A 24,779-nucleotide genomic window follows, 5' to 3' on the forward strand; every position below is an offset into this window, starting at 1 on the left:
CCTTTTGATGTGCTATCTGCCACTGTTACAATAAACCTACCATTGAAATGATACTGTTCTGAGACTTTTCATTTCTTTGTCATTGGACAAACTTACAAAATCAGTGAGGGGTCAAATAATTATTTCCTCCACTGTATATACATAGTATACTGTCCTCTGTAGTATATATACAGTATACTGTCCTCTGTAGTATATATACAGTATACTGTCCTCTGTAGTATATATACATAATATACTGTCCTCTGTAGTATATATACACAGTATACTGTCCTCTGTAGTATATATATACAGTATACTGTCCTCTGTAGTATATATATACAGTATACTGTCCTCTGTAGTATATATATACAGTATTCTGTCCTCTGTAGTATATATACGGTATACTGTCCTCTGTAGTATATATACAGTATACTGTCCTCTGTAGTATATATACAGTATACTGTCCTCTGTAGTATATATACATAGTATACTGTCCTCTGTAGTATATATACACAGTATACTGTCCTCTGTAGTATATATATACAGTATACTGTCCTCTGTAGTATATATACACAGTATACTGTCCTCTGTATTATATACACAGTATACTGTCCTCAGTAGTATACTGTATATACAGTATTCTGTACTCTGTAGTATATATATCGTATACTGTCCTCTGTATTATATACACAGTATAATGTCTTCTCTAGTATATATACAGTATACTGTCCTCTGTAGTGTATATATACAGTATACTGTCCTCTGTAGTATATATATACAATATACTGTCCTCTGTAGTGTATATACAATATACTGTCCTCTGTAGTATATATACAGTATATGTTCCTCTGCAGTATATATATATATACAGTATACTGTCCTCTGTAGTATATATACAGTATATTGTCCTCTGTAGTATATATACAGTATACTGTCCTCTGTAGTATATATTAAGTACACTGTCCTCTGCAGTATATATACACAGTATACTGTCCTCTGTAGTATATATATACAGTATACTGTCCTCTGTAGTATATATATACAGTATACTGTCCTCTGTAGTATATATACAAGTATACTGTCCTCTGTAGTGTATATACACAGTATACTGTCCTCAGTAGTATATATACAGTATTCTGTACTCTGTAGTATATATACACAGTATACTGTCCTCTGTAGTATATATATACAGTATACTGTCCTCAGTAGTATATATACAGTATACTGTCCTCTGTAGTGTATATACACAGTATACTGTCCTCAGTAGTATATATACAGTATTCTGTACTCTGTAGTATATATATCGTATACTGTCCTCTGTATTATATACACAGTATAATGTCTTCTCTAGTATATATACAGTATACTGTCCTCTGTAGTATATATATATAGTATACTGTCCTCAGTAGTATATATACAGTATACTGTCCTCAGTAGTATATATACAGTATACTGTCCTCTGTAGTGTATATACACAGTATACTGTCCTCTGTAGTATATATACAGTATTCTGTACTCTGTAGTATATATATCGTATACTGTCCTCTGTATTATATACACAGTATAATGTCTTCTCTAGTATATATACAGTATACTGTCCTCTGTAGTATATATATACAGTATACTGTCCTCTGTAGTGTATATACAGTATTCTGTACTCTGTAGTATATATATCGTATACTGTCCTCTGTATTATATACACAGTATAATGTCTTCTCTAGTATATATACAGTATACTGTCCTCTGTAGTATATATATATAGTATACTGTTCTCAGTAGTATATATACAGTATTCTGTACTTTGTAGTATATATATCGTATACTGTCCTCTGTAGTATATATACAGTATACTGTCCTCTGTAGTATATATATACTACAGAATACAGTACACTGCATATATGCAGTATACGGTATGTGTAAGGCCGATTCATTGGCCTGTATTTGTGGTAGGGGCTCGGCTGCCTACTTCAACGGTCAGCGTCCCTCCCACTTTCTACGTCGTTACAGCGTTGGAGGAGCGATACCTGGCGTCCCAGCGAGAGGAGTGCGGCGTACCTGGATATCCTGGTGTCGGCGAGGGTAAGAAGCTGCTTCTCTGCAGCGCGCAGTGTTAGAGTCTGGCCGAGCTATGCCGGCAGGGGACGGGTCCATGGTGAAGGAGGGGCTCCCCCTGCCCCGGTGCACAATGCCAGGGAGCTGCGCTGCTCCCCACGTGGTCCGGGTGTCCAGCCGGCAGTGGGTCGGCCCCTGGCTGAAGGGGTGCTCCCCCGCACTGGTGCACTCTGCCAGGGAGCAGCGCGAGGTCCCCACGCGGCAATTGTGTAAAAGTGCAGGGGACAGCGTGTCCCCGCTCCTCGTCTTCAATAAAGTCTGGCACAGACCGCCGTGCCGTTAGTTAGGCAGGGATCGGGGGTGGGAGAGCTAGGCTCGTTAAGGGGGAACAGCTCATAGGCGGTGGCTGGCTTCCTTCTGCCGGCCGTACTTAAGGTTTCCCAGGGGGCTATTTAGGTACAGGGTGTTAATGAGTCCATGCAGGTGATTACCAGGGATCTTAGGCGGGTGTGTTGGGTCTGGTTTGTTAGGGACGGGGATATATATAAATATATATATATTACTAGCGTCCTGCTGTTGTCAGTCCGTAGGTATTCAGAGCGGGTAAGTGCATGGTCTCACCCTCTGTGTGTTACTTTCTGGGTGTCGGTTCCTGGCCACTCCTCCACGGTCCTCCTGTTGTCTTCTATCGCGTGCAGAGTTGCACGGTGTGTGGGGGACTTTTCCGCGCACTGTTGGCAGGTTACACTGGTGCTTGTGGTCGTGCAGTTTCAGCCGATCGATTTACGTTACTGTTTCCACAGCTGTGATGTCACACGAATCTGATATCGTCGAGGCGTCTGTGGACGAGAATGTGGCAGGAATGTCCGAAGGAGGCAGTATACCGTCCCTGCGAGCATGGACTATCCCTAGGCTTACTTCGGTACTGACAAAGAGGGGTATCCCTTTCCCGACTTCCGCCAGGAAGGCGGAATTATATCGGCTGTGGAAAGACTCTGTGGCACCGCGTCAAGATGATCTCTCCATGACCACGGTGCAAACGTCTCTCGCTCAGTTGCATGTCACGCTGAACAGCCTAACGTCAGCTGTTACTACTATTCAAGCGAGGTTGGAGTCCGTCGAGTCTCGCGGCTCGGTCATTCCTGTCTCTCCCCCTGATGTACCCATTGCCACCACCTCTGCAGCGGAGGAACACGTACTACCCAGGCTGTTCCCAACGTTTCTCCTTCTCATTTTGTTCCGGCCAACATCAGGAAGGATATCTTAGAGGGTAGGGATGTCAACCTCGCTTCTTGGCTGATAGCCTCCAGGGACTTGTCCGACAGTAAAGTTATTGCTTGCGGGGAGGTCTCGGTGGTGCTGAGAGGCCGTGACCACAGGCTCAACCGCAAGTTGACCATCCCAGAGTTTGTCACGGCGTTCAGCCTTTTCAGAGATATAATATGTTCTGTTAGGCCTGACAGGAGGGAAGAACTCGATCTCTACCTTTTCCGAGTCACAGAGTTAGGATATAAGTACGGAGGGTGCTCGTTTTATGATTACCATTGTTCTTTTGCAGCCAAAGCAGCGGCAGCGTTAGCGCAGTTTCAGTTAGTCACAGATTGGTCCAACTTAGACACCGAGTTATTTTGCAGGCATTTTGCTGGTCTAAAAGCTCCTTCCTGTTCTTCATGTCAGTCCATCTTTCACTCAGCCGAGTGGTGCCACAAATCAGCCGTCAGTACGCCGTCCTACCCTTCCGGTTCATTGTTCAGTTGGGTAGGGCCCAGATTTGTAATATTTACAATTACGCATCTTGTAATTTTGGTCAATGCCGTTTGCTGCACATATGTTCAAATTGCAATGTGGCAGCTGACTCTTTATCGAGGGCTAATTTCTCCCTTTTTTCGCAGGTCATGCCAGGGGCAGATGTTGTGGGCGCTACCGCCCCCCTCACGAGTCACTAATACTGGTTTAACTGGTCACCTAGAGTCGGCCCACTCCTTACTAGCCAAGTCCCTTTCGCCAAATATGGCTAGGGCGTATTGCACTGGGTGGAGGGCATTTTGCAGGATTCAGGGATTATGCCCTCAAAGGGGGTCCAGTTTTGTGGAATACATCCTTACCTTCATTGGCTACTGCCCTCGGAGCTCAAGCTGTCCCACAACACGGTGAGGTCATACTTGTTGGGGGTGCAGCATTTCCTCTCTGTCAGTCATCCTGAACGGGCATCAGTGTTTTCTGTGCATGCTGTCAAAGCTACGTTGAGGGGTTTGAGCAGATGTGGACCAGGAGGCCAAGTACGCAGACAAGCTGTTACTGGACTGATTTTCCGTAACCTATCTGACATCCTGGATAGGAATCCTTTCGGGGTTTTGCCCAGTCTGGTGCTTAAATTCGCTGTTTATTTAGCCTTCTATGGCTTCTCGAGGCCTGGGGAGTTTACTTGTTCCCTGATATAGTAGCAAGTTTCTCACAGTCAGCCAGTTGGTCCAGAGTCCCGAGGGTTACGTGCTACTTCTGAAGACGTCCAAGACCTCGCAGATGGGTCCCCCCAGTCCCAGTGTCCTATTTCCCTACGTCTCATAGATCGTGCCCCGTCATAGTTCTTCGTCAGTTGCAGACAGCCTTAGCTGGGTTCAGGCCAGATAGTCCACTATTGCCTTTTGGGGTGGTACCACTCGCTACTCAACAGTTCGTGTCTCACATAGGCTCCTTAGTTGCCAGTTTAGGTGGCGACCCAGCTGCGATCTCAGGACATTCATTCCGCCTAGGTGCAGCATCCGCGGCCTCCAAGAATCAGGTACCGGCGCATGTCATCCAGAAGTTGGGTCGTTGGCGCTCCTCGTGCTTTAGCTGCTATATACCTCACCCCAAAACTGAGATGTCAATGGCTTTCCAAAGTCTGGATTTGTGATTTATGCTGTAATAAATTACTCCTGCTTCTCAGTATGTCTTTTTGCCCTCTTTCAGGTGTCCCTACTACGGCGCGGTTGCGGCATAACTCTAACCGCTTAGGGGCAGGGTAGTCTCAGGTGGGACGGGGTGCATTCTCTTGGTTGCCACGACCACAAATATATATATATACACACACACACTACAGAGTTTATTATAATGTATATATACTACAGAGGACAGTATACTGTATTTACTACAGAGGACAGTATACTGTATAATTCAGAGGACAGAATACTGTGAATATATATTACAGAGGACAGTATACAGTATATATATATATACTACAGAGGACAGTATACTGTATATATATATACTACAGAGGACAGTATACTGTATATATACTACAGAGGACAGTATACTGTATATATACTACAGAGGACAGTATGCTGTATATATATATACTACAGAGGACAGTATACTGTATATATATATACTACAGAGGACAGTACACTGTATATATACTACAGAGGACAGTATACTGTATATATACACTACAGAGAACAGTATACTGTATATATACTACAGAGGACAGTATACTGTATATATATACTACAGAGGACAGAATACTGTATATACACTACAGAGGACAGTATACTGTATATATATACTACAGAGGACAGTATACTGTATATATACTACAGAGGACAGTATACTGTATATATACTACAGAGGACAGTATACTGTATATATACTACAGAGGAAAGTGTACTGTATATATACTACAGAGGACAGTATACTGTATTTACTACAGAGGACAGTATACTGTATAATTCAGAGGACAGTATACAGTATATATATATATACTACAGAGGACAGTATAATATATATATATATATACACACACACACACTCACCAAAATAATTCTTAGTGCCACCATACTAATACGGTGTTGGACCCCCTTTTGCCTTCAGAACGGCCTTAATTCTACGTGGCATTGATTCAACAAGGTGCTGATAGCATTCTTTAGAAATGTTGGCCCATATTGATAGGATAGCATCTTGCAGTTGATGGAGATTTGAGGGATGCACATCCAGGGCACGAAGCTCCCGTTCCACCACATCCCAAAGATGCTCTATTGGGTTGAGATCTGGTGACTGTGGGGCCATTTTAGTCCAGTGAACTCATTGTCATGTTCAAGAAACCAATGTGAAATGATTGGAGCTTTGTGACATGGTGCATTATCCTGCTGGAAGTAGCCATCAGAGGATGGACACATGTTCTCATTCTGTTTACCCCAAATTCGGACTCTACCATTTGAATGTCTCAACAGAAATCGAGACTCATCAGACCAGGCAACATTTTTCCAGTCTTCAACAGTCCAATTTTGGTGAGCTCGTGCAGATTGTAGCCTCTTTTTCCTATTTGTAGTGGAGATGAGTGGTACCCGGTGGGGTCTTCTGCTGTTGTAGCCCATCCGCCTCAAGGTTGTGCGTGTTGTGGCTTCACAAATGCTTTGCTGCAGACCTCGGTTGTAACGAGTGGTTATTTCAGTCAACGTTGCTGTGGCAAACCCAGCCACTGTATATTGTCATTCCTGTATGTACGATGTTCTTGCATATGTGTATGCCACTTTAAAGAACCAAGCGTATATATGTTTTGGGTAATATGGTTCGGGTGGGCTGTAACGTTCCTATGCTGGCTGCATGAAAACCGCCAGCATTCATGCAATTGTAGGTTGTTATGTGAGGGTACCCAGATAGCCCATGTTATTGTATTTGTATATTCTGAGTGCCATTCACCTAATGATATGCCCTCAGACGTGAGCTATCTGGGAATATGTTAAATGTCTGTGTTTGCTGTGAGGGTGTGACATTGGGTGTTTGGGTGGTGAATTCTGTCCTGTTGTATCCACATGTGTATTGGCGATTTCCCTTTGTCCTGAGAGATAATTGGATTACTCCTCGGGTGTCTCCAGGGCAGAGAGGAGGAAACCATGATGCATTGTGGGGATGTGTTGAGTCGGTGTATCCTGAGTTTCTGCATATCTGTCCTGTGTCGCAGTCTTCCTTCTGGTCCACTAGGGGCGTGTCCACCAGATGGGGACCTGCATAAATACGGGTGGGTAGCCCTCAATAAAGCGTTCCTGTTTTATATCCAACATAGAGCCTCGTCTCATTGGTATGGGGATTGCTATACTCTGTATACTCCCCTGGCTATAATTCCTAGCTCTTGTAAGAGCTTGCTCCTGGTTCCTGTCTCTGGATTTAGGAGAGGTTCACCCACTGGAGCCTTGTCGTAGGTCCAGGGTGGGTAGGAGACGGCGAGACCTCCACCAAGCTTTGGCGGTTCGTGGGGTCTGCAGTGCTGACGGTGTCAGGTGGAGTGCTTGGAGTCCTCTGGAAGCACTATGAGCATCTATCGACGGAGGTACCCGGTCGGGGTCCTAGGCGTTCCATTACAGTTCTTGGGAGGGAAGGATTGTATGCTGTACCGGCCTATTTGGATCATTGCCTGCTTTTCCTGTCTACCAGTGGAGACCTTGTGGATCGTGCTACCCCTCCGCTACAGTTGCTCTTCTATCAGCTTGAATCAGTCGGCCCATTCTCCTCTGACCTCTAGCATCCACAAGGCATTTTTGCCCACAGAATGGCCGCATACTGGATGTTTTTCCCTTTTCACACCATTCTTTGTAAACCCTACAAATGGTTGTGCGTGAAAATCCCAGTAACTGAGCAGATTGTGAAATACTCAGACCGGCCCGTCTGGCACCAACAACCATGCCACGCTCAAAATTGCTTAAATCACCTTTCTTTCCCATTCTGACATTCAGTTTGGAGTTCAGGAGATTGTCTTGACCAGGAGCACCCCCCTAAATGCATTGAAGCAACTGCCATGTGATTGGTTGACTAGAGAATTGCATTAATGAGAAATAGAACAGGTGTTCCTAATAATTCTTTAGGTGAGTGTATATATATACATTATACTGTCCTCTGTAGTATATATACAGTATACTGTCCTCTGTAGTATATATATACAGTATACTGTCCTCTGTAGTGTATATATACATTATACTCTCCTTTTTAGTATATATACAGTATACTGTCCTCTGTTGTATATATACCGTATACTGTCCTCTGTAGTATATATACAGTATACTGTCCTCTGTAGTATATATACAGTATACTGTCCTCTGTAGTGTATATATACAGTATACTGTCCTCTGTAGTATATATACAGTATACTGTCCTCTGTAGTATATATACAGTATACTGTCCTCTGTAGTGTATATATACAGTATACTGTCCTCTGTAGTATATATATATATACAGTATACTGTCCTCTGTAGTATATATACCGTATACTGTCCTCTGTAGTGTATATATACAGTATACTGTCCTCTGTAGTATATATACATTATACTGTCCTCTGTAGTATACATACAGTATACTATTCTCTGTAATATATATATATACACTGCTCAAAAAAATAAAGGGAACACAAAAATAACACATCCTAGATCTGAGTTAATTAAATATTCTTCTGAAATACTTTGTTCTTTACATAGTTGAATCTGCTGACAACAAAATCACACAAAAATTCAAAAATGGAAATCACATTTTTCAACCCATGGAGGTCTGGATTTGGAGTCACACTCAAAATGAAAGTGGAAAAACACACTACAGGCTGATCCAACTTTGATGTAATGTCCTTAAAACAAGTCAAAATGAGGCTCAGTAGTGTGTGTGGCCTCCACGTGCCTGTATGACCTCCCTACAACGCCTGTGCATGCTCCTGATGAGGTGGCGGACGGTCTCCTGAGGGATCTCCTCCCAGACCTGGACTAAAGCATCTGCCAACTCCTGGACAGTCTGTGGTGCAACGTGACGTTGGTGAATAGAGCGAGACATGATGTCCCAGATGTGCTCAATTGGATTCAGGTCTGGGGAACGGGCGGCCAGTCCATAGCATCAATGCCTTCGTCTTGCAGGAACTGCTGACACACTCCAGCCACATGAGGTCTAGCATTGTCTTGCATTAGGAGGAACCCAGGGCCAACCGCACCAGCATATGGTCTCACAGGGGGTCTGAGGATCTCATCTCGGTACCTAATGGCAGTCAGGCTACCTCTGGCGAGCACATGGAGGGCTGTGCGGCCCTCCAAAGAAATGCCACCCGACACCATTACTGACCCAATGCCAAACCGGTCATGCTGGAGGATGTTGCAGGCAGCAGAACGTTCTCCACGGCGTCTCCAGACTCTGTCACGTGTGTCACATGTGCTCAGTGTGAACCTGCTTTCATCTGTGAAGAGCACAGGGCGCCAGTGGCGAATTTGCCAATCTTGGTGTTCTCTGGCAAATGCCAAACGTCCTGCACGGTGTTGGGCTGTAAGCACAACCCCCACCTGTGGACGTCGGGCCCTCATATCACCCTCATGGAGTCTGGTTCTGACCGTTTGAGCAGACACATGCACATTTGTGGCCTGCTGGAGGTCATTTTGCAGGGTTCTGGCAGTGCTCCTCCTGTTCCTCCTTGCACAAAGGAGGAGGTAGCGGTCCTGCTGCTGGGTTGTTGCCCTCCTACGACCTCCTCCACATCTCCTGATGTACTGGACTGTCTCCTGGTAGCGCCTCCATGCTCTGGACACTACGCTGACAGACACAGCAAACCTTCTTGCCACAGCTCGCATTGACGTGCCATCCTGGATAAGCTGCACTACCTGAGCCACTTGTGTGGGATGTAGACTCCGTCTCATGCTACCACTAGAGTGAAAGCACCGCCAGCATTCAAAAGTGACCAAAACATCAGCCAGGAAGCATAGGAACTGAGAAGTGGTCTGTGGTCACCACCTGCAGAACCACTCCTTTATTGGGGGTGTCTTGTAATTGCCTATAATGTCCACCTGTTGTCTATCCCATTTGCACAACAGCATGTGAGATTGATTGTCACTCAGTGTTGCTTCCTAAGTGGACAGTTTGATTTCACAGAAGTGGGATTGACTTGGAGTTACATTGTGTTGTTTAAGTGTTCCCTTTGTTTTTTTGAGCAGTGTATATATATATATATATATATATACACACACATACAGAAAAGCGGAACAGCACCTCCAGAGACAATCGCAGGTGCAAGCTACCAGGCAACAATGTAGAAAAACAAAAACCGTAGCAGCACACTACTGAATGCACTAAGACTGAGTCAACAGGTGAATGTGTGAACAGGGTCAAATACATTACTCCAATACTTACTATTAAGCAGGGAAGAAGCTCTTAGCGCATATTATTGATCAAAAGTGGTAGGTATAGTTGAGAGGGGATGTATAGTTGTAGGTACAGTTGAGAGGGGATGCATAGTGGTAGGTACAGGTGAGAGGGGATGTATATTGGTAGGTACAGGTGAGAGGGGATGTATAGTGATAGGTACAGGTGAGAGGGGATGTATAGTGGTAGGTACAGGTGAGACGGGATGTATAGTTGTAAGTACAGTTGAGAGGGGATGTATAGTTGTAAGTACAGGTGAGAGGGGATGTATAGTGGTAGGTACAGGTGAGAGGAGATGTATAGTGGTAGGTACAGGTGAGAGGAGATGTATAGTGGTAGGTGCAGGTGAGATGGGATGTATAGTGGTAGGTACAGGTGAGAGGGGATGTATAGTGGTAGGTACAGGTGAGAGGGGATGTATAGTGGTAGGTACAGGTGAGAGGGGATGTATAGTGGTAGGTACAGGTGAGAGGGGATGTATAGTGGTAGGTACAGGTGAGAGGGGATGTATTTGTGGTAGGTACAGGTGAGAGGGGATGTATAGTGGTAGGTACAGGTGAGAGGGGATGTATAGTGGTAGGTACAGGTGAGAGGGGATATATAGTGGTAGGTACAGGTGAGAGGGGATGTATAGTGGTAGGTACAGGTGAGAGGGGATGTATAGTGGTAGGTACAGGTGAGAGGCGATGTATAGTGGTAGGTACAGGTGAGGGGCGATGTATAGTGGTAGGTACAGGTGAGAGGGGATGTATAGTGGTAGGTACAGGTGAGAGGAGATGTATAGTGGTAGGTACAGGTGAGAGGGGATGTATAGTGGTAGGTACAGGTGAGAGGGGATGTATAGTGGTAAGTACAGGTGAGAGGGGATGTATAGTGGTAGGTACAGGTGAGAGGGGATGTATAGTGGTAGGTACAGGTGAGAGGGGATGTATAGTGGTAAGTACAGGTGAGAGGAGATGTATAGTGGTAGGTACAGGTGAGAGGGGATGTATAGTGGTAGGTACAGGTGAGAGGGGATGTATAGTGGTAGGTACAGGTGAGAGGGGATGTATAGTGGTAGGTACAGGTGAGAGGGGATGTATAGTGGTAGGTGCAGGTGAGAGGGGATGTATAGTGGTAGGTACAGGTGAGAGGGGATGTATATTGGTAGGTACAGGTGAGGGGCGATGTATTGTGGTAGGTACAGGTGAGAGGAGATGTATAGTGGTAGGTACAGGTGAGAGGGGATGTATAGTGGTAGGTACAGGTGAGGGGCGATGTATAGTGGTAGGTACAGGTGAGAGGGGATGTATAGTGGTAGGTACAGGTGAGAGGGGATGTATAGTGGTAGGTACAGGTGAGAGGGGATGTATAGTGGTACGTACAGGTGAGAGGGGATGTATAGTGGTAGGTACAGGTGAGAGGGGATGTATAGTGGTAGGTACAGGTGAGAGGGGATGTATAGTGGTAGGTACAGGTGAGAGGGGATTTATAGTGGTAGGTACAGGTGAGAGGGGATGTATAGTGGTAGGTACAGGTGAGAGGGGATTTATAGTGGTAGGTACAGGTGAGAGGGGATGTATAGTGGTAAGTACAGGTGAGAGGGGATGTATAGTGGTAGGTACAGGTGAGAGGGGATGTATAGTGGTAGGTACAGGTGAGAGGGGATGTACAGTGGTAGGTACAGGTGAGAGGGGATGTACAGTGGTAGGTACAGGTGAGAGGGGATGTATAGTGGTAGGTACAGGTTAGAGGGGATGTATAGTGGTAGGTACAGGTGAGAGGGGATGTATAGAGGTAGGTACAGGTTAGAGGGGATGTATAGTGGTAGGTACAGGTGAGAGGGGATGTATAGAGGTAGATACAGGTGAGAGTGGATGTATAGTGGTAGGTACAGGTTAGAGGGGATGTATAGTGGTAGGTACAGGTGAGAGGGGATGTATAGTGGAAGGTACAGGTGAGGGGCGATGTATAGTGGTAGGTACAGGTGAGAGTGGATGTATAGTGGTAGGTACAGGTGAGAGGGGATGTATAGTGGTAGGTACAGGTGAGGGGCGATGTATAGTGGTAGCTACAGGTGAGAGTGGATGTATAGTGGTAGGTACAGGTTAGAGGGGATGTATAGTGGTAGGTACAGGTGAGAGGGGATGTATAGAGGTAGGTACAGGTGAGAGGGGATGTATAGTGGTAGGTACAGGTGAGAGGAGATGTATAGAGGTAGGTACAGGTGAGAGGAGATGTATAGTGGTAGGTACAGGTTAGAGGGGATGTATAGTGGTAGGTACAGGTGAGAGGGGATGTATAGTGGTAGGTACAGGTGAGAGGAGATGTATAGAGGTAGGTACAGGTGAGAGGAGATGTATAGTGGTAGGTACAGGTTAGAGGGGATGTATAGTGGTAAGTACAGGTGAGAGGGGATGTATAGTGGTAAGTACAGGAGAGAGGGGATGTATAGTGGTAGGTACAGGTGAGAGGGGATGTATAGTGATAGGTACAGGTGAGAGGGGATGTAGAGTGGTAGGTACAGGTGAGAGGGGATGTATAGAGGTAGGTACAGGTGAGGGGCGATGTATAGTGGTAGGTACAGGTGAGAGGGGATGTATAGTGGTAGGTACAGGTGAGAGGAGATGTATAGAGGTAGGTACAGGTGAGAGGGGATGTATAGTGGTAGGTACAGGTGAGAGGAGATGTATAGAGGTAGGTACAGGTTAGAGGGGATGTATAGTGGTAGGTACAGGTGAGAGGGGATGTATAGTGGTAGGTACAGGTGAGAGGGGATGTATAGTGGTAGGTACAGGTGAGAGGGGATGTATAGTGGTAGGTACAGGTGAGAGGAGATGTATAGAGGTAGGTACAGGTTAGAGGGGATGTATAGTGGTAGGTACAGGTGAGAGGGGATGTATAGTGGTAGGTACAGGTGAGAGGGGATGTATAGTGGTAGGTACAGGTGAGAGGAGATGTATAGTGGTAGGTACAGTTGAGAGGAGATGTATAGTGGTAGTTACAGGTGAGAGGAGATGTATAGTGGTAGGTACAGGTGAGAGGGGATGTATAGTGGTAGGTACAGGTGAGAGGAGATGTATAGAGGTAGGTACAGGTTAGAGGGGATGTATAGTGGTAGGTACAGGTGAGAGGGGATGTATAGTGGTAGGTACAGGTGAGAGGGGATGTATAGTGGTAGGTACAGGTGAGAGGAGATGTATAGAGGTAGGTACAGGTGAGAGGGGATGTATAGTGGTAGGTACAGGTGAGAGGAGATGTATAGAGGTAGGTACAGGTGAGAGGGGATGTATAGTGGTAGGTACAGGTGAGAGGAGATGTATAGAGGTAGGTACAGGTTAGAGGGGATGTATAGTGGTAGGTACAGGTGAGAGGGGATGTATAGTGGTAGGTACAGGTGAGAGGGGATGTATAGTGGTAGGTACAGGTGAGAGGGGATGTATAGTGGTAGGTACAGGTGAGAGGAGATGTATAGAGGTAGGTACAGGTTAGAGGGGATGTATAGTGGTAGGTACAGGTGAGAGGGGATGTATAGTGGTAGGTACAGGTGAGAGGGGATGTATAGTGGTAGGTACAGGTGAGAGGAGATGTATAGTGGTAGGTACAGGTGAGAGGAGATGTATAGTGGTAGGTACAGGTGAGAGGGGATGTATAGTGGTAGGTACAGGTGAGAGGGGATGTATAGTGGTAGGTACAGGTGAGAGGAGATGTATAGAGGTAGGTACAGGTGAGAGGGGATGTATAGTGGTAGGTACAGGTGAGAGGAGATGTATAGTGGTAGGTACAGGTGAGAGGGGATGTATAGTGGTAGGTACAGGTGAGAGGGGATGTATAGTGGTAGGTACAGGTGAGAGGGGATGTATAGTGGTAGGTACAGGTGAGAGGAGATGTATAGAGGTAGGTACAGGTGAGAGGGGATGTATAGTGGTAGGTACAGGTGAGAGGAGATGTATAGTGGTAGGTACAGGTGAGAGGGGATGTATAGTGGTAGGTACAGGTGAGAGGAGATGTATAGTGGTAGGTACAGGTTAGAGGGGATGTATAGTGGTAGGTACAGGTGAGAGGGGATGTATAGTGGTAGGTACAGGTGAGAGGGGATGTATAGTGGTAGGTACAGGTGAGAGGGGATGTATAGTGGTAGGTACAGGTGAGAGGGGATGTATAGTGGTAGGTACAGGTGAGAGGGGATGTATAGAGGTAGGTACAGGTGAGAGGGGATGTATAGTGGTAGGTACAGGTGAGAGGGGATATATAGTGGTAGGTACAGGTGAGAGGGGATGTATAGTGCTAGATACAGGTGAGAGGGGATGTATAGTGGTAGGTACAGGTGAGAGGGGATGTATAGTGGTAGGTACAGGTGAGAGGAGATGTATAGAGGTAGGTACAGGTGAGAGGGGATGTATAGTGGTAGGTACAGGTGAGAGGGGATATATAGAGGTAGGTACAGGTGAGAGGGGATGTATAGTGGTAGGTACAGGTGAGAGGGGATATATAGTGGTAGGTACAGGTGAGAGGGGATGTATAGTGCTAGATACAGGTGAGAGGGGATGTATAGTGGTAGGTACAGGTGAGAGGAGATGTATAGAGGTAGGTACAGGTGAGAGGGGATGTATAGTGGTAGGTACAGGTGAGAGGAGATGTATAGAGGTAGGTACAGGTGAGAGGGGATGTATAGTGGTAGGTACAGGTGAGAGGGGATATATAGAGGTAGGTACAGGTGAGAGGGGATGTATAGTGGTAGGTACAGGTGAGAGGGGATATATAGTGGTAGGTACAGGTGAGAGGGGATGTATAGTGCTAGATACAGGTGAGAGGGGATGTATAGTGGTAGGTACAGGTGAGAGGGGATGTATAGTGGTAGGTACAGGTGAGAGGAGATGTATAGAGGTAGGTACAGGTGAGAGGGGATGTATAGTGGTAGGTACAGGTGAGAGGAGATGTATAGTGGTAGGTACAGGTGAGAGGGGATGTATAGTGGTAGATACAGGTGAGAGGGGATGTATAGTGGTAGGTACAGGTGAGAGGGGATGTATAGTGGTAGGTACAGGTGAGAGGGGATGTATAGTGGTAGGTACAGGTGAGAGGGGATGTATAGAGGTAGGTACAGGTGAGAGGGGATGTATAGTGGTAGGTACAGGTGAGAGGAGATGTATAGTGGTAGGTACAGGTGAGAGGGGATGTATAGTGGTAGATACAGGTGAGAGGGGATGTATAGTGGTAGGTACAGGTGAGAGGGGATGTATAGTGGTAGGTACAGGTGAGAGGGGATGTATAGTGGTAGGTACAGGTGAGAGGGGATGTATAGTGGTAGGTACAGGTTAGAGGGGATGTATAGTGGTAAGTACAGGTGAGAGATGTATAGTGGTAGGTACAGGTGAGAGGGGATGTATAGTGGTAGGTACAGGTGAGAGGAGATGTATAGTGGTAGGTACAGGTGAGAGGGGATGTATAGTGGTAGGTACAGGTGAGAGGGGATGTATAGTGGTAGGTACAGGTGAGAGGGGATGTATAGTGGTAGTTACAGGTTAGAGGAGATGTATAGTGGTAAGTACAGGTGAGAGATGTATAGTGGTAGGTACAGGTGAGAGGGGATGTATAGTGGTAAGTACAGGTGAGATGGGATGTATAGTGGTAGGTACAGGTGAGAGGGGATGTATAGAGGTAGGTACAGGTGAGAGGGGATGTATAGTGGTAGGTACAGGTGAGAGGGGATGTATAGTGGTAGGTACAGGTGAGAGGGGATGTATAGTGGTAGGTACAGGTGAGAGGGGATGTATAGTGGTAGGTGTATTGGACGGGGCTGTGCACAGGTGAGGTCCAGTAGTGGAGCGGTCAGACGTTATGCAGCTGAGGGTGTGGTGCAGTGTGTCGTTAGAGGGTATTTAGTTGTCGCCTGGAGGGGCTTTTGTTCCTTTCTGTAACTCGACTCCTTAGTTACTGGTGAATGGAAGGAAATCGTCCTCACAACAATCCTGACACCTGACAACTCACCTGAGTCCCTGTGAGAGCGCACGCCAAGACCCTGGGACCACATGTAAGTACCTGATTCATTTTGGGGTCACAGACTGAGGAAAGTGCGCCTGTGTTGGAGGCTTTGTCCCCTCTTCCACTATTTATTTATGTATTTTATATACTTCTATACTTATTTAGCGCCACTATATTCCGGAGCGCATTCCAGACATCAGCATCACCCGCTGTCCCCAGGAGCTCACAATCTAAGGTCCCTATCAGCCTGTCTTAGGAGTGTGGGAGAACCCGCAGGAAACCCCCGCAGACATGGGGGGTACATAGAACTCCATGCAGATGTTGTCTATAGGGTTTGTAGACGAGACGGAGGGGAGATGATAGAAACCGCTAAATACATAAAAGGAATCAACAAGTTTTACATTAGAGGGACAAAGGGTTAACAGTAATATCAGGAAGTATTACGTTACTGAGAGAGTAGTGGATGCATGGAATAGCCTTCCTGCAGCAGTGGTAGCTGCAGATACAGTGAAGGGGTTAAAGGGCTTCTGTCACCCACTAGACAGTTTATTATTTGTTGGTTACTTCTAATCCCCACACTGCGATTTATCCATACATACTGTAATTAATGATAAGAAAGAGGGTTTTAGCAGCTCTCACCTTTGGTCACCTGTGTGAAGCACGGAAAAGGAGTGGCTTGACCCTAGCCACACTTGATAAGTCCAAGAGCAAAAGAAGAGATTGTTTCCAGCTTCAGCGTATAAAAGTTTTCTTTATTTCAGCTTGTGGTATAAAATCCGACACAAAATCACATGGAGAGACACGGACAGATTGTGACGCGTTTCGGGCTGCGGTATTGAGCCCTTCTTCAAGACAATACCGTAATTAATCATTTTCGTTCAGCAGATTATGTTAAAAACGTATTTTTAAAATATGCAAATTACCTTGCGCCGACTGAAGACAGGTACGGCGCAGGCACCAGATTTTGAATGCAAACAGATCCCGTCCGCTGGCCCTGTCAATCAGCATGCGGAGGGGGCGTCTTTAGGATCGGAGGATGCGGCTGCTACCAGCAAGTGACCCCCTACTTGCTGGTAGACAGGTAATTTGCATATTTTAAAAGTACGTTTTTAACATAATCTGCTGAACGAAAATGATTAATTACAGTATGTATGGATAAATCGCAGTGTGGGGATTATAAGTAACCAAAAAAATTATAATTTGGGGTGACAGAAGAACTTTAAGCATGCATGGGATAGGCATAAGGCCATCCTTCATATAAGATAGGGCCGGGGGCTATCCATAGTACTCAGTATATTGGGCAGACTAGATGGGCCAAATGGTTCTTATCTGCCGACACATTCTAGGTTTCTATGTTTATATAGAGCTGCGAGGCACAAGAGCTAACTACGGAGCCACCGCCAACCATAGAGCCACCGCTAACCACCTCTAACCACTGAGCCACCACTAACCACCGCCAACCATAGAGCCACCGCCAACCATAGAGCCACCGCCAACCATAGAGCCACCGCTAACCATAGAGCCAACGCTAACCATGGAGCCACCGCCAACCATAGAGCCACCGCTAACCACCTCTAACCACTGAGCCACAACTAACCACCGCCAACCATAGAGCCAACGCTAACCATAGAGCCAACGCTAACCATAGAGCCACCGCTAACCACCTCTAACCACTGAGCCACCACTAACCACCGCCAACCATAGAGCCACCGCTAACCACCTCTAACCACTGAGCCACAACTAACCACCGCTAACCATAGAGCCAACGCTTACCATAGAGCCAACGCTAACCATAGAGCCACCGCTAACCACCTCTAACCACTGAGCCACAACTAACCACTGCCAACCATAGAGCCACCACTAACCACCTCTAACCACTGAGCCACAACTAACCACCGCCAACTATAGAGCCAACGCTAACCATAGAGCCACCGCCAACCATAGAGCCACCGCTAACCACCTCTAACTACTGAGCCACAACTAACCACCGCCAACCATAGACCCAACGCTAACCATAGAGCCAACGCTAACCATAGAGCCACCGCTAACCACCTCTAACCACTGAGCCACAACTAACCACTGCCAACCATAGAGCCACCACTAACCACCTCTAACCACTGAGCCACAACTAACCACCGCCAACTATAGAGCCAACGCTAACCATAGAGCCACCGCCAACCATAGAGCCACCGCTAACCACCTCTAACTACTGAGCCACAACTAACCACCGCCAACCATAGAGCCAACGCTAACCATAGAGCCAACGCTAACCATAGAGCCACCACTAACCACCTCTAACCACTGAGCCACAACTAACCACCGCCAACCACAGAGCCAACGCTAACCATAGAGCCAACGCTAACCACTGAGCCACAACTAACCACCGCCAACCATAGAGCCACCGCCAACCATAGAGCCACCGCCAACCATAGAGCCACCACTAACTATAGAGCCACCACTAACCATAGAGCCACCGCCAACCATAGAGCCACCGCTAGCCACCTATAACCACTGAGCCACCACTAGCCACTGCCAACCATAGAGCCACCGCTAGCCACCACTAACCACTGAGTCACCACTAACCACTGAGCCACCGTGCTGCCCACTATTTTGAAGTTTTAGAATAATTTCGTAGTTTTCTATATTTTGCGACTTATTTTCCATCTGTTTCTGCAGTTGCGCCGTTTTTATCACTGAAATGTGCACAAAAAAAGGGTCATTTCACCTCCCGGGGCCTTGTTTTTATTTGTCCATTTTGAGCGGTGGAGTCGTGCGTCTTCTCACAGCACATTGTAACAGAAAGTGACCCCCAGAGACCAGTCTAATAGAAAGTGACCCCCCCAGAGACCAGTCTAATAGAAAGTGACCCCCAGAGACCAGTCTAATAGAAAGTGACCCCCAGAGACCAGTCTAATAGAAAGTGACCCCCAGAGACCAGTCTAATAGAAAGTGACCCCCAGAGACCAGTCTGATAGAAAGTGACCCCCAGAGACCAGTCTGATAGAAAGTGACCCCCAGAGACCAGTCTGATAGAAAGTGACCCCCAGAGACCAGTCTAATAGAAAGTGACCCCCAGAGACCAGTCTAATAGAAAGTGACCCCCCCAGAGACCAGTCTAATAGAAAGTGACCCCCAGAGACCAGTCTAATAGAAAGTGACCCCCAGAGACCAGTCTGATAGAAAGTGACCCCCAGAGACCAGTCTAATAGAAAGTGACCCCCCAGAGACCAGTCTAATAGAAAGTGACCCCCCCAGAGACCAGTCTAATAGAAAGTGACCCCCCCAGAGACCAGTCTAATAGAAAGTGACCCCCAGAGACCAGTCTAATAGAAAGTGACCCCCAGAGACCAGTCTGATAGAAAGTGACCCCCAGAGACCAGTCTGATAGAAAGTGACCCCCAGAGACCAGTCTGATAGAAAGTGACCCCCCCAGAGACCAGTCTAATAGAAAGTGACCCCCAGAGACCAGTCTGATAGAAAGTGACCCCCAGAGACCAGTCTGATAGAAAGTGACCCCCAGAGACCAGTCTGATAGAAAGTGACCCCCAGAGACCAGTCTAATAGAAAGTGACCCCCCCAGAGACCAGTCTAATAGAAAGTGACCCCCAGAGACCAGTCTGATAGAAAGTGACCCCCAGAGACCAGTCTGATAGAAAGTGACCCCCAGAGACCAGTCTGATAGAAAGTGACCCCCAGAGACCAGTCTGATAGAAAGTGACCCCCAGAGACCAGTCTGATAGAAAGTGACCCCCAGAGACCAGTCTGATAGAAAGTGACCCCCAGAGACCAGTCTGATAGAAAGTGACCCCCCCAGAGACCAGTCTGATAGAAAGTGACCCCCAGAAACCAGTCTGATAGAAAGTGACCCCCAGAGACCAGTCTGATAGAAAGTGACCCCCAGAGACCAGTCTAATAGAAAGTGACCCCCAGAGACCAGTCTGATAGAAAGTGACCCCCAGAGACCAGTCTGATAGAAAGTGACCCCCTATTTACTCAGTGAAATGGCTTCAGTGTTTGTGGTTGTGCGGGGGCTGTATCCCCAACGTCCCCCCCCTCCCCCCGGTCTGGCCCCCAGACGCCATAACGTGATTTATTTTCTGCCAAACCCTGATGTAGCGCTGGAAGCAATTGACCCCTAATAATAGATGGAAGCTGCCGAGGATCAGATCCGTCGCATTCCTTCTCTCACATGGGCCAAATTCAGTGTAAGAAACGCGCTCCTTATGTCAGAGACCTCAGTGTTATCAGTTCTATGCTGTGTGTCTCTGCCCGACCTCGACTCTAATAATATCTAATGTATTGTGTCTCTGCCCGACCTCGACTCTAATAATATCTAATGTATTGTGTCTCTGCCCGACCTCGACTCTAATAATATCTAATGTATTGTGTCTCTGCCCGACCTCGACTCTAATAATATCTAATGTATTGTGTCTCTGCCCGACCTCGACTCTAATAATATCTAGTGTATTGTGTCTCTGCCCGACCTCGACTCTAATAATATCTAATGCTGTGTGTCTCAAGGTCGGGCAGAGACATACAGCACTGTAAATCATTAGAGTCTAGGCCTGGCAGAGACACTCAGCATCAAAAATCAATAGAGTTAGGGTTGAGCAGAGACCCACAGCACTATCATTATAATATCCGGGGTCCATGTCATAGGAGCAGAGTTCAGGATGGGAAATCCCTCTGACACCCTAGCTTGTTTCCTGCCCTTTCTTGTAGTGACAGATTTCTGGGGTCTCTGATGTTCATCAGGTTGTCAGCTGCTCCAGCTGCACATATTAATAAAGCAGGGGCATACCTATAGGGGTAGGGGCTGCCAGGGGGCCCAGATGTCTTTGTGCGACCTTCCAAGAATGGAGTTTGTGGCTGCATGTGATGTGCTGTATGATGTCACTTACTGGTGAGGTCACTTACCTGCTGCATATACTGAATGTTGTCTCCTCATCGTATGGACCTCAGACATTATGGGGAACACAAAGACTAAAATCAAAGGCACAGAACAGGTGGACGGGGCAGAGCTGCAGCAGCCGAGGAATAACCTACAGTCTCCGTATCGTCCTGCTACTGCTGATGCCAAGAAGAAGAAGAAGACATCACCACAGTTCCTGGATGGATCCAAGGTGAAATGTTTCCAATATTGTCAGAGGGTGAAGCTGGGACAAAATATGGAGCTCCGAACCCCTACGTAGGATTCTTATATGAAATACAGAGGTGTCAGGATTCAGAACTTTGCCCCTCATCTCTGCACTTACCCTGAGATCCTGGTGACCCCTTCTCCTTTCTGTCCTCAGATCTCATCAGGAGGTGACGGAAACTTTCTGCAATGAAATGTTCTCCTATGGATCCTAAGGGAAAATTCTGATTAGAATGATCCAAACAAAGCACATAGGGTGTAATATCATATGTGTCCAAACCCCCCAGGACTGGCAGGAGTCTGATAAAGTGCAATACGAGTACCCACTGGTATCTGGACACCACAATGGTGTCGGCCCCAGCCCTCGTGGCCATCCTATGCCCACTCTAGTGGTGAACCTCCTGGCCACCCTGGATGATATGAGCTCATACTTTTCCTGGTCACAACAGCCTCTCAATCCATCTTATCAGCTGCTCACACTTGAAGGCTATAACCAGGACCATACATATCGTAGACCATTGACCTCTTGTAAATAACCACCCTGAAGCAATGTGTGAAGCTCTTTTCCAGTTGCCATACCTCACATGATCCATGACATACTGTAATATGTCTCAGGAGAGTGCTCTAGAGGCTTCTGCTCTCTTCTGACCTAAGCTCTTCTTATGTGAACATCTTCCTTGAGAACTGTCTGATCTTTTCAATCTCTCTTCTCAGTTTTCTGGATATTTTGGGTTTGTTCTCAGCTCCTCTTATTATAATTTGGTTGTTGGCTCCCATGCAACCAGTGTAATGGGGCGACATGTTCCGGTCAGACTGGCGACCTCATTGTCACTGCTGGCTCTTGGGCTTCACTGTCTTATACATTTACCTTATTTTGTAGGTCAATGTTCTCAACTCATGGGTTTCAAAGCATATTAAGAAGAAAGAATGTGTGGCTTTTACCCCCAGATCAACGGGAGAGGAGTGAGTAATGATGTCTACAGTACTGGTGGTAGAAACCTTGATTCGCCTCTGAATGATTTTTTTTTTTATGTTCTTGTTACTCTCTGTCTATATACTGTAGAGGCTTCGTCATTTTCATAGAATTTACCATTGATAGTTGAGTTTCTTCCTCACAGTGATGGAGCACTGAGAGGGCTTCATACATCCCTGAAGGTGACCATATACATTAGATGAATATCATATCAGCCAACTCCGCTGATCTCAGCCAGAACGGCCAACCATCTAAAAATTATGTTCCAACTCTCCTGCAATGTTGGGAAAAAGAAAGATTGGGAATGCTGGGTATTAACCTGCAAATCATTTGTCCTAAAGACATAAAAGCCCCGATTCAGGTATCTAGAGGAGTCAGGAAGGGGAAGAGAAAACTGTAGCAGACACAAGGGGTCTAGAGGAGACAACAAAATGGTCTGGAGAGGAATGAGTTATGTGGAGGCAGAGTTATCTGGTGAGGGCAGAGAAGTATTGAGGGGAACAAAAAAGTCCAGAGGAGGACAGACTAGTCTGGAGGGGACAGAGAAGATTTAAGAGGACAGAAGAGTCTGGATAGGACAAAGGTGTCTGAAGAGGACAAAGGTGTTTTGAGGGGAACAGAAGAGTCTGAGGTGCCTGTAGAGGAACAGACTAGTCTGGAGAGGACTGAGAAGATTAAGGGGGATGCATGAGTCTGGTGAGTCTGGAGGGGTCAGAGTTATCTGGAGGAGACAGAGGAGTCTGGAGAGGGCAGAGGTGTATGGAGGGTAGAGAGAAGACTCCAGAGGACAGAGGGTTCTAGAGCAGTACCGAGAGGTCAGGAGGAGGACCAAGGAGTCTGGAGGAGGCAGATATATCTGGGGGGGACAGAGAGAAGCTTGGAGAGGACAAAGGTGTCTGGGGGGACCGAGAGTATTTGAGAGGACAGAGGGGTCTGGAGGAGACAGAGAAGACTTGAGAGGACAGAGGGGTCTGGAGGGGACAGAAAATAATCGAGAGGACATACAAGTCTGCAGCGGTACAGTGGCTTCTGGAGGAACACAGAAGAGTCAGCAGGGGTATAGAGGAGTTTGGAGGGGCAGGGGATTAGGCCTTTTTTTATCTCTCTAATATATGTATGATTGCCTGAAACCTGCATCCATGTGTATGGGGGATCAGGAGGAATAGCTGTTGGCTGAACAAGTATTCGCTAGTCTGCTATGTAAAGTCTTGAATCGTTGAGGTACAGCTATCAAGAAATAGGTTTTTCGTTACCACTGTTTTCCCTCTCAGAGACATCTGTGGCTGTGGTCACACCAGAGAACTGCATTTCCATGGTTTGGAAATGAAAGTGGCACCTGGAATCTCATGGGACCCTCAGAAACATGTCAAAGAATTTCCTAGTGATTCTCACGGGGACATGACTTTCTCTGGAACCACAAGAACCTGGGCAAAGGTAAGGTTCTAGTAGGTCTTCCTATAAAGATCAATCCCTGTGGTGCTCCATGTGGTAAATTATTTGGGGTTTGGGGCCTGTCACTAACCCACGGTTTGCTTTAGTTCTTTTTGTGTACCCTCCTGGACATTAATGGACTTTTACGGCTACTTTTCTACTACTGATGCTTAAACTGTATTCCTTCCAGTATGTGCGCGCCTCATGTGACACGAACCCCAGTGTGTTATTTGAACTTATGACACAGCAATGGGGGCTCAGCGTGCCCAGCCTGCTGATATCTGTGACCGGAGGAGCGAAGAACTTCAACATAAGCCCAAGACTGAAGAACGAGTTTAGCTGGGGTCTGGTGAAAGCAGCACAGAGTACAGGTGAGATGGCTCAGGTCATGAGCTCCTCCATAGAGGTGCATTGAAGCTTCCTATTATCACAGTACTTTTAGGTATCACACAAAAAAAAAAAAAAAAACTAAAGCGGATAGAGTGGTATAGAAATGTGTTTCTGAATAATACAGTATATATGCATTGTCTAATCATGGGTACTCTTTTTCGTTATGGAGAGATCATGGTACAGAGAGTATGCTTGAGGCGATGCCCCTACTATGACAATTAGCTGAGTGAATGTGAGCAGTATTGTAGTCCAGGTGATGGGCCTGATATGTCAAGTATGTGTGCACAGTATTGTAAACCAGATGATGCCCCTCTGCGTTTCTGGGAAAGATATTCAAATTGGGTTTCCTTAACCTATCTGATGTTGGCAGACACTAGACAGGATAATTTGCATATATCTCACCCAGAAATCCAGAGGAGCATTGTCTAGCCTACAATAGTTATCACGTGTATCAACTGGTCTCCATAATAGAAATAGTACCCACCAGAGGTACCCCCTAAGGCCTTGCAACTAGAAAAGCTGTTCTCATCTGCTTTTTCAGATTAAAGGGGTTGTCTTCACTTCCACAAGTGGCATTCATCATGTAGAGAAAGTAACACAAGGCATTTACGAATGTATACTTATTATTAATGTAGCTTACTTTGCTGGCTAGACTAATTTTTTCATCACATGATATACTTCACATTTCCACGGTTATAACTACACTGTAATCCAGCA

General features: G+C 46.4%; 2 protein-coding genes across 2 annotated transcripts in view; both read left to right on the forward strand.

Moving 5' to 3' along the window:
* Positions 1-10,517: 10,517 nt before the first annotated feature.
* Positions 10,518-17,563, forward strand: LOC120994146 (keratin-associated protein 5-4-like). Its single transcript, XM_040422600.1, has 4 exons — positions 10,518-10,656; positions 10,688-11,257; positions 11,438-11,683; positions 17,478-17,563. Exons 1-4 carry the CDS (start codon positions 10,518-10,520, stop codon positions 17,561-17,563), a joined length of 1,041 nt encoding a protein of 346 aa, XP_040278534.1.
* A 3,510-nt stretch (positions 17,564-21,073) lies between these two features.
* LOC120996658 (transient receptor potential cation channel subfamily M member 2-like) overlaps positions 21,074-24,779 on the forward strand; it is a 143,231-nt gene continuing 139,525 nt past the window's right edge. The window contains exons 1-4 of the mRNA XM_040426767.1: positions 21,074-21,254; positions 22,149-22,231; positions 23,513-23,675; positions 23,863-24,043. Of these exons, the coding sequence (XP_040282701.1) occupies positions 21,099-21,254; positions 22,149-22,231; positions 23,513-23,675; positions 23,863-24,043 (583 nt within the window). The 5' untranslated portion in view covers positions 21,074-21,098. The remainder of the gene's footprint in view (positions 21,255-22,148; positions 22,232-23,512; positions 23,676-23,862; positions 24,044-24,779) is intronic.

This window comes from Bufo bufo, chromosome 3 (assembly GCF_905171765.1).
Source record: "Bufo bufo chromosome 3, aBufBuf1.1, whole genome shotgun sequence".
Taxonomy (NCBI): domain Eukaryota; kingdom Metazoa; phylum Chordata; class Amphibia; order Anura; family Bufonidae; genus Bufo; species Bufo bufo.

Coding starts and splice junctions, on each gene's coding strand:
- LOC120994146 (XM_040422600.1), top strand. CDS start 10,518: ATGGGATGTATAGTGGTAGGTACAGGTGAGAGGGGATGTATAGTGGTA. Junction 11,258..11,437: donor GAGGGGATGTATAGTGGTAG/GTGCAGGTGAGA, acceptor GTATAGTGGTAG/GTACAGGTGAGAGGGGATGT. Junction 11,684..17,477: donor ATGTATAGTGGTAGGTACAG/GTGAGAGGGGAT, acceptor GACACATTCTAG/GTTTCTATGTTTATATAGAG.